The sequence below is a fragment of the Mastigoproctus giganteus genome, chromosome 13 (genome assembly GCF_048544385.1).
Source record: "Mastigoproctus giganteus isolate SK-2022 chromosome 13, ASM4854438v1, whole genome shotgun sequence".
Lineage (NCBI taxonomy): Eukaryota > Metazoa > Arthropoda > Arachnida > Uropygi > Thelyphonidae > Mastigoproctus > Mastigoproctus giganteus.
Window position 1 is genome coordinate 76446809 of NC_143587.1, and position 10666 is coordinate 76457474.

The 10666-nt window shown below is 36.1% G+C and overlaps 1 protein-coding gene across 1 annotated transcript; it reads left to right on the top strand.

Moving 5' to 3' along the window:
- Positions 1–4586: 4586 nt before the first annotated feature.
- LOC150076196 (uncharacterized) lies at positions 4587–9955 on the top strand. Its single transcript, XM_090387615.1, has 6 exons — positions 4587–4706; positions 4791–4849; positions 5268–5375; positions 7329–7361; positions 7917–7955; positions 9822–9955. The coding sequence occupies exons 1-6, from the start codon at positions 4631–4633 to the stop codon at positions 9858–9860; spliced, it is 354 nt and encodes a 117-aa protein (XP_090243741.1). The 5' UTR covers positions 4587–4630; the 3' UTR covers positions 9861–9955.
- Positions 9956–10666: the final 711 nt, after the last annotated feature.

Here is a 10666-nt window from a genome sequence, read left to right on the forward strand (position 1 = left end):
TCCCTCCTCACACAGGTAAATATCCAGTTGACCACTGAATTTATTCAAACTGTCAGCCTCAACTACCTGCTAGGGCAACTTGTTCCATTTATCAACGACTTGCTGGCTAAAAGAAAACTTCCTACAATCTAATCTAACCCTGGAACCCTCTAATTTGAATTTATGACCCCTAGTTCTGGAATTCTTTAGAAAAGTGAGAATTCCACCTTCATTCCTTTAAATAATCCCTCTCACAGCCTTATAAACCTCAATCAGGCACCTATTATATGACAGATAATCTATAGATTTATTATAATCTAGAGACAGTGGTTTGGTAATAGATGGATGGTGGTCATCCATCGTGGGCTGAATTTACTGAATGCGAGGTTGGATTAGGATGCTAATAAAAACCAGCATTCATAAATTTCAACTATAATTCACTCATCGTTATTATTCTATTACACCTATGAGGTAATTAACCTGTGTCATTCATGCGCGATTTTTGAAACAGTGTACACTGCAAAATATTGGACTTCCTGCCTTGTTAATCGATACATTTTTATTACAACTAAATTCACTCCTAAGAATTAAAAGCTGATAGTAGTTTTATAATCACAATTCCTTTTTCCCATAACTGAATATAACAGAAGGGATATGTTTCCATTTTTCTCTTGCGTAACACCTGCATAATAAAATAAACGTAGTTAGCTACTTGAATAACAAAGTACATTGTCTAATCCATCATCAGTTAAGAGTCGTAATGACAGTTTCATTGTAGAATATCTCCAAAACACTTCGTGGCTGGTTGATTTCAGCAACTGCATACACATGTGTGAGTGCTTTATGATACTTATTTCCTGCAGCTTTTCTAAGACCATTCCACGCCTCACCTCCTTTGAAAATGAAACGACTAAATTGGAAAGAAAACAACTGGCAATGGGGGATGATGTGCATAACAGGAAGTGCAAATGAGACGAGAACGCACGTTTATGAGTTACGTGCGTTCATCATTCAGTGGTATTCTCAAAATTCTCTTTCAAAACGTTCTGCCAAAAGCGAGGATGTGCTTGCTTGAGCCTGCAGCCACGTGTTTTTGCTGAAACATAGAAACGCCTACAGTGGAGGACTTTCCTCAAAGGGATGCGTGCATCGTCAGGATAATTAAATGTTCTCTGAAGTGTACAGCATTTCGAAGAATTTATTTGCATTCTAGTTTGAAGAAAATATGTTTAATATGACTCCTCACTCTCTCTCTCTCTCTGTATCTATCAATCTACCTATCTATTTTCAGCCTAATATGTTTATAAAATCCTCTTCCTCATGTGTCTTGTTTACGTATCTATAATTGCAATGTTTTTTGCAGTTATTTTTGAAAATTTTACCATGTGGTATATAATCTACAATAGATAATTATATAAACTGGTATTTCGTGAAATGCCAGCTGGATTCGTATCAGCGTGTCTGAAAAATTAGATAGTAGATTTCCTTCTATAAATGTTACAAAGTATCGATGATTTAAATCTAAATCATCGATACTTCGTAACATTTACGAAGGTCAGAACTTATTGCAATTGCTGAAATTGATATTTAAGGTAACTCTTTCCAATACCTGTCTTGTTCAGAAGGTTAAGATAAAGGTTGAGAAGATAAAGGGAATTTGGTAATATTGGACATATATTTTTGCATATTGTAGAGATTTTTCAAGAAATGTATATAAAAAGAAGATTTTATATTGTTAATATTTAAAATATTAACAATTTTAATAAAATTGTTAATAATTGTGAATATTTAATTGTTAAAAGGAAAAGTTAAAAGATAATTGAAGATAATCTCACGAAGAAAGGCAAAAGTTCTGCAAATTGTAGCGTCTGGAGACTAGGCGATCTGATTGAGGTGAATAAGGCCTTGAATGGATTGAGCAGGCTCAATGCTGATGGGATTCTTCCTCTTGCTCAGATTACGAACCTGAGGGGCCATAAACTGAAATTGACGAAAGTCAGTTGTCGAATAGACGAGCGGAAAGTTTCCTTTAGCCAGCGGGTAATTGATTGCTGGAACAAACTTCCATCTGTCATTGTGGAAGTTGATAGCTTAAATAAATTCAAGGCAAAACTAGACAAACATTTGGAACGAATGGATGGTTGAAATGGGAACGTTTTTTTTTTTTGGCTGATGCTTGCTGTCTTGCATCATGTGCCCCTACTAATGCTAATATCACCTGCCTTTTCTTTCTAAGAGTTTGTCTAGTTATTTCTTGAATTGATTTAAGCTACCCACCTCTACAATACCAGATCAGTCTCTTCCCACAATCAACCACCGTCTAACTGAAGGAAAATTTCCCCACATCCGAGTTCCCGAGTGCATAGTGTGAGCAAGAAGGATTCCATCAGCATTGAACTTACTCAATCCGACCCTTAGACACTTCAATCGGATCGACTCGCAGGTGCCTTGTCTCCAGGCACTAGGTTTTTAGAACTGAACTCTTTCCTGGTAATAACACCCTTTTGTTCCCCTCACTAATCTCGATGCTCTTCGTTTCACCCGTGCCAACAAATCCACATCCTTCCTAAAATGAAGATTCCAGATGTGTACGAAGAACTCAACATGTAGCCTACCCATTTCCTTATAAAATGCGATCACTACCGCCTTATACAACGGGATAATAACCTCCCCCACCGGAAAAATTCTTATATACTATTGACAAAACCTCGTGAGCTATACTGGCAGCCTGTCTGCTCTGCTCAGAGAACTTTGTGTCTGACTGCACAATTATCCCACGTATTTTTTTTCAACTAGCCCTGAGTGTGGTACCCCACAGTTGGTATTTCATCTGGAATTACTGTTACTAGTATGAAGCGCTTTACATATTTTAATGTTAAACTTTAACTGCCATGGATCAATCAACTTGTCTGCCTAATTTTACTAGATCTCGTTGGGGAGTATCATACCATGATTATGATTATCCACCCTGTAAATCTTCTTATCATTTGCAAAATTAGTCATTATGACTGATATATCTTCGTCCTTATCATTAATAAATGTTAAAACCAACAATGGGCCCAGCAGAAAATTCAACAAATAAAATTAGTCCAATAAGATCCGTCCCCATCCATAATCACTGTCTTCTTCTCCTCAATCATCCATAAATCAAATTCAGTAACTTGTCCTTTTGATACCGTTGCAATTAATAGACTGCTATACAAATTGGAGCATTTTGGCATTTAACTGTTGTCTTAGGCTGAGAGCCATCAACATTGGACAATTTGAAGAGTGGGAAAACGTACTGTGGACAGATAAACTCAAATTTGAAATATTTCGGTCCAGCATAGTAAAATATTTATGTAAGAGTATAGTAAGAGTTTATGTAAGATGATCAACTGAAGAAAAAAAATGATGCTACATTGTTCAGTGCCTATAGTCAAGCACAGTGATGGTTCCACCACGATCTGGGGTTGCTTCAGTTTTTTTCTGGAATTTGTACATCATGAGAATAGCATTGAAGGAATTTTAAGAAAAGAAGGATCAAAAACATTATTGAACATAATACAATATTCTCTGGTCTTCGACTTTGTCGCTAAACCGAGTAGAACTTTTATGGGGTCATCTAGACCGTTAAGTCTAGATGAGCATATATGCACCCTGCCTATCAAACACATTTGGAACCTTATGGACCCTAGCACCTAAAAAACCTTCCAGTGCATTTTGAAGGAGATTAAAGCAGCATTTTTCTGCATGAATCGCTATTCCCCCAAAAGACAATTGATCGAGAGCATGCTTCTGTTTCTGTACAACGTGGCTGAGTTAGTCTGTCTCAGGCGAGGGTAGCATGGTTTTTTTCTCCTGGAAATTCAGGATTTTCGTACAGCAAACAGAAAATCAACCGCTGAACACACGCAATTTAAAGACCTTAATCGCTGATGCTCCTAAAATCCTATCGCTACAATAGCAACAACTGTTGCCGTACGGAGTGCGCATAATAGGTACCAAATAAAGTCTCACATTGCGTGTACACCTCATTCTGAAACTGTTATCACTAGTTCCTCATGATGTTTCCCAAACGTGTTCTCAATTTCCTGAGAATCCGTCAATCCCTTGCCATTTTTTCAATTTCAAAGTTGTGTAGTGCAATCCCCCCTTCACCCCATAAGCAAAATGTATTAAAAAAAAAAGTCTGATGTCACAAAGGTACCATTCACGCATATTTTTAAACCAAAGTGTAAACTGGTCACAAGTTCAGTCGCTAGTAAGCTCACAAAACGAAAAATGTATGCATCTGCAGCAATTGAATTACACGCTGGAGCTTCTGTACAAACTTAATAACGCGGTCACCTTTGTCTGACATTCTCATCACCGGATTCCCAGTACAAACACTTCACCCACTTCTTTTGGTGGCGGAACATCAGGAAGAAGGAGTATAATTACTGTTCATCAGTTCTGCCTGTTGAATTTCTGCTGTTTACATAAAACCTTTGACCTTGGTTGCCACCACCAACATCGCTTGAGGGCAGCACATGTATTTGGAGGGCGGGCCTGCGAAGAGCAAATTCAACACAAAAAAGTCTCTGTGGTTATATAAAAGCCATCAGGTTATCTATTGGAAACTGTGTCCTCACTTTTTGGTCAATTGTGTTTTTCTTAAATATAATCCAAAATGTTCATATTTGTGGTCGCCCTCCTGACTGCAGTCACGGCCATGGAGGACATTGAGTGGTTTGAATACATGTGTGGTGAGTCGACTCTGATTTTAAAACATGAGTTTCAACCAGTGTTGTCTAATTTATTCATAACTTAATGTTTCCTTATTTTTTTAGAGAATGAAGATTTCAAGGTCCGTGTAGTTAACGAATGCTTCAAAGAAATGGATTCCGAGGTTGGTTGAACAGTTAGTTTTCGCTGTTATAGTAATGTGACAGTGTCCTTTGAATGTTTAATAACATCTTTATATCACAATAAGTTGACTTTCATTATAATTTCGATTGTAGTTGAGTGAACCAATAAATGTATTGAATACTGAACTCAGCTTCGAAGAAGTTTGCTAGAGACCGACTGATTGAATGAATAAATAACCAATTGAGTTACTACTTATAGATCTTTTGAAAAATACGTTGCAAATAAGAATAAAAATTACTATAAGTGAATATTGAATTTAAGCTTTCAATAAATATTGAAAGGTGCTTTACTCTAACGTATAGAGTTCTTGAAACTCGGGTTTATTTTTTTTCTTCAAATGTGTGGCTGTTTGAAGTTGGTTGTTGGCAGTTATTGTATGCTTTTGGTGTCTTTCACAGATGATTAATTCGCATGTTAGATGTTTCGAACTTGAAGAGGTAACCACTACAAAGGATTTAATGGACAAGCTGTGCGAGATAAAATCGGTGTTTGAAGATGAATCCAAAGTAAGTATTCATTCAGAAAATTGTTTTGGATAATGATTAAGAATTTAAATGAATGAAACTGGAACAAATGTTTATAGTAAGAATGCACTAAAGGGAAGGAGAAGTGAGGACGAATTAATTTCATTAGGAAAAAGAAACCTTGACATTTTGGGTACAGATTTTCTGTTTGTTGCAGGATGTTAAGCATCAGAGACTTAAACCATATTGCGGTATATATCTGTAAATTGTGTGTCCTGTGGTACATTTGCCTGTTTGTTGGACGAAAAATCCGAGTTTTCTAGATGAAAAAAAAACATGCAAGCCTCGCCTGACAACCGAATAACTTAGCGACTTTGTGAAAAAAAAAACTATAAAAATTCTCGTTACTGACGCGATTCAAACGTGGGCATTTCCCACTTGGTGCGCAGAGAACGGTGATCATATCAACTGTACTACCATATATATAAGTTCCGGTACCACGTGAGTTGATCGGTGATCGCAGGAACCATTTTAGAGATGCACTAGCTGTTGCTTTGTAGAGTTTTACGCGCATCAGCAACTTAGGCCATATTAGGCCTTATATAATATGTCTGTAAATTGAGAGTGTTCTGTGGTCGATTTTCTGTTTTTCTGGACACAAAAATCTGAGTTTCAGGGTGAAACAACCATTACCTTCTCTGAGGCCGACTAACTCAGCCACGTTGTGAAAATGTGCATAAAAACTCCCAACGTTATTGACGAAATTCGACCTCAGGTCTTTTCCACCCGGTGTGGGGAGGACGGCGATTCTACCAACTGTACTACTCACGAGGGCACTGTGAAACCGCAAAGAGTTCAATACAGATAAACAAAAAGATACGCCCAATCACAACAGAGCTCCCTGTCAACGTCCAGTTTGGAAGAATACACAAATATAATAAAAGTTCAGGTATTTTGGTTGATAAATTGCCCTCTTGCATGTGAACTTACACCGTTCCTTCTCAGTGAGCTTAAATTAGTTCCGATGATGATGTTCTTTGTTAAGAGCCAAGGTAGTTTAACATGTTTGTTTTTGTGTGTATCCTTTGGGATTGCTGTTTGATAGATTCAGAAGGAAATAAAATAAAAAACAGTTTCCGGGAGAGAAATTCACATACCTCTCACCAGACACCGACTAAATGGGCCACCGTTAAAAAGAAAACACTCATAGCAGTTAAACTCAGAGAAGTTAAACTCATAGAAGTTAAACTCAGACCTTTTCTACAAGGAGTGGAATTGTGACGACCGTAATCACTGTGCTAATTGCGAGGGGCCTTCGCTTAAACAGGAATTTTTAGCAAATTCTTCATCAACATTGACTAGATGCAAAAAATCTCGCGGAAGTTTCATCTGTCTAAAATTACTCGAACCTTTTTAACACGTTTAGTTAACCAGAACAGGAAGCAATCTTAATCTGTAAATCTGTAAGGTAATGTAAATCTGTCAATCTCTGCAGCAAATCATATAAACGCTTGTTTGGTGTTTTGAGAATTTGTCATCCAAAGAAAAGAAATTATCTGCCTCTCATCACTAATGATGGTGTTCTATTTTTACTGGCAATCCCATCTGCCATCCTAAAATTTCAAATTTTATCTTCGTGGCTTCCCACGTCTATCTCGCAATCATTTGCTCTTTTCCCTCATATTAGTGTTCCATTAAATCTTTTAGTTTTGCTAGGTTAGGTTGTTTATGCGAAATTAAATATCTTTACAGGTTAAGAAGTAAAAAAAGGTTTCCATTCGTTGCTAGACTAATAAGAATAGATATTTCCTAACGAAGTGACACAAAACCTTTAATAACTGCTGAGGGAATTATCAACTAGTTTTAATTGACTATATATTCAGTTTATTTTATAGCAATACAGTTTTCGATTTGTGCTATGTTCAGCCTAAAGCTCATCAGATATAATTGAGATTATGTCTTTGTGATGTTATTTCTTCTCGTTTTTATTTTCAGGTGGAAGAAATTAGGAAAAAAGAAGTCTGCAAAGTAAGTATCTTTAAAGGTTTACGTCCACCGGACGTTTTTGGTTTAATCCGAATAATTTATGCAACATTTTTGGCGAAATACGTCTAGAAACATTAGGCAACTTCCCTTCAAAATAAAAATGAAGCTAATGGGCAGAAACGAAAGAATTATCAAACCATTAAAATTTAATAAAGAGTATTGCAACGAAACCCGTCTATCTTTATCTAATCCGAGTTATTATGTTATCAAAACTGATACGTTATCAAGTATTGATTCACTGCAGGAATTAATGAATAAACATTTCTGTTTCAACTACAAGAAAACTGGTACACATGAAATGCATTTAATTTTTACAGTCCTCAGTGGCCGAATATGGAACGTTCACAGACATGTCGAGCTCTCTTAAAGGGTGTTCAGACAAGACAAAAAGAATTAAACTTTCTCAGATTTTGCGAAAATCTTAAATTTTTCAACCTATTTGGCTTACCTTTTTAAATAGCAAATGTGGTTAAGCTGATTTTTATTGAATTAGGAAAATATAATATATAAATTGACTGAGTTCTTTTTATTTTTCAGTTCTTTGACGATGAAGAAAAAAAATCGGAAAAGATGGAAGTAAGTTAACAAGTTTTATACCTAATTATATATGGCTTATTTTCATATGGCAATCATATAATCCTTTTTGAAGGATTGGGTGGAAACAGCATTAAAAAGAAACTTGACCAATATAAAGTTATTTCACCAAATTCAATTTTGAAGATGTTAGTTTAGAATAATCGTAGATGTCACTAAGACGTCGAGAAATGTGTGCATGCGACTCAAGACTGAATCTTGAAAACGTCAGACTAGCAAGTAATTGTGAACTGGATGCTGTGAAAAATGGCCAGACTTAACTCAAGTCCTCAGATGGATAATGGACTCCTAGTCCACGGTCCTTCTATGAAGATAGAGGAAACACAATTGTAGGAAATAAAGTTTCGAACTTGTATTGCAGCCCAACTCTTTGAATTTACTGAGCGTACTTCAGATTAGTACTATTAGTAATTTGAGTATTTGTTATTTCCTAAAATTTGTTAATCCGATTCTCGTGAGGCCATCCATGCTTCTCTGTTAACATTCTTCGTTGATCTTTCGAAGTATTCATCCGAAGTCAACTTCCCCATTTCAGGGGAACCATACTAAATAACCTTACGCTTTTCTTCTCCTGGACCGGACTAACCCAGCCATGTTGTGGAAACTTTGTATAAAAGGATTGTTGACCTAGAAATTTATGAAGGACCATTCTAAGTCTATGCAGGACCATTGTAAATCTGTGAAGAACCATTGTAAATCTGTGAAGGACCATTGTAAGTCTATGAAGTAGCGAACCGTGTTCTTTATAATTGGTTTTTTAGTATAAGTTTTAATCAAATGACCGAAAACTGCAATAGAAACGGATGTGTATATGTTAGCATTCTGAAAGAAGACTGCTCTCTCATTACTTCTTTTGGATAAATCAATGAATAATCTTTGTACACTTGCTTTTTAGATTCCAAATGCTAGCTTACAAATTAATTCAGATATTTTTTAGTAAACCTGTGAACCATTTCAAGAAACACATGAGATGAAGTTTTCATTTTGATTCCTGTACCAATAAATTGGAGAAAAATTGGTTCGTGGAGAAAATAAGTTCTTAGCAGGAGGTCTGAATCGCCTAAATCTCTCAATAATCGTTTGAAAGACCGAAATGTTTCGCCAAATCGTTAAGTTTGCTCTTTTATTTCAAAAGGCGGGATTTACTATTTCATTTCAGGATAAAAAAATCCATATCATCATTCCTTTTGCCATCAGATTCGGAATCAGATTAAATTGCAAGGAAATTTAATCTGGTTCATGGGTGGAATAGGACTAGGTGTACCAGGTCCATAAAAACAGGTCTTAAGAAGGTTGAAGATTCCAATATACGAAATTTACTTTGTACATTTACTATTGTAGCCTTTCACATTCACAAGTAAAATAATAATTTCCGTTTTGTTTAGATTCACGCAAGATAACTTGAGTTCCTTTTGGAATTACAGTTATCTGACATTGTTTCACAAAAGCCTCTTTTTTTGAATGGCTCACTGGCTGAGGATATTGTTTGAGAAGAAGAAGAAGGAACACTGTTGTATATTTCGTCATTCACAGTGCTGTCAGAGTATACTTCAGTGTTCTTTCGTCCCCGTTTGAAAAATCTCCCTAGACCATCACACTGGTGGAAGTACACAGTACTGGTTGTACAAAAGCGTGCAGAGATTCATTGCAACTACGAAATTCACTACAGCAATTGATGCCGATTAAATAAATTTTTGTTTCAACACTAAACAAAAAATTTCATATAGTTTTCAAATTGTTACGAAATTCCAGCCAAGAGCAGACTTTTATTATCCCTTCCTAATGTAATATGGCGAAGCTTTCATTCTAATTAAAATTATAATTCTCGCATTTCTTAATGTTTTTCAGGAATGTGCCAAGCGGGAGTATGAGTCATTATCAAAATAGAAGATTGAATCTGAAGTCCAAAAGCAAAAAGATATCCTGTACCCAGGATCATTATTATGTAATTCTTTATACAATGTTTTAAAATAAAGACTTTTCTGCACAACAGACGATTTCTTTATTTGATCAAAAACTCAACGTTATAGCATTTCTCAACATTTCACCATTGCTACCCCTTGTCTCCAATAGTATGTTCTCTGCTATTGCAACTTAGAATTTTTCCATCGTGCTTCTACGAGATGGCTAAACTTTCTAGCAATTACTCTGCCTCTAAAACCATATCTATTTCACCAAGGGCACGAGAAAAGTAAACCAGGAACTTCACAAAAGTTGAAAAGGCACGCAGTTTTCATGTGACAGGACAACCCACTTCAAATCCAGATCAACCGCCAACACAGCCAAGTCACTAGCTATCGAAACTTACATCATGAAACCCCAACAGATATATCCAACTTTGCAGAAGGCTCAACAACCTTTCCACAGAATTCGGTCCCAGAATTATTTATGGTTTCAGTACGTTAAAAGGTTCCGTGATTCCAACTTCCTGTTAACTCTCCTCACTGGTGAAACTCAAAACCTTCTAGATGAAATAAATAAATCTCATCTGTTTCCACCTACTAAATCATAATTGGGAGTCCAAATTACTCAGATAAAAATCCTTTGGAATTTGATTCGAAACTTGCATTAGAGATGTGAAAATTTAGCCAACTCATGAGCAATCATCGCAGTAATGGCACCTTGGCTGTTATTATGCAAAGTTTATTTTACTACTTCATTCAGCATATACACTAGATGAGTTTCATAACCCT

What these genes read in the sequence shown, in the direction of transcription:
- LOC150076196 (XM_090387615.1), top strand. Translation starts at nt 4,631, where the DNA reads ATGTTCATATTTGTGGTCGCCCTCCTGACTGCAGTCACGGCCATGGAG. An exon ending in TGTTTGAAGATGAATCCAAA is followed by an intron (nt 5,376 to 7,328) that starts GTAAGTATTCAT and finishes TTTTATTTTCAG; the next exon opens with GTGGAAGAAATTAGGAAAAA. An exon ending in GGAAAAAAGAAGTCTGCAAA is followed by an intron (nt 7,362 to 7,916) that starts GTAAGTATCTTT and finishes TTTATTTTTCAG; the next exon opens with TTCTTTGACGATGAAGAAAA.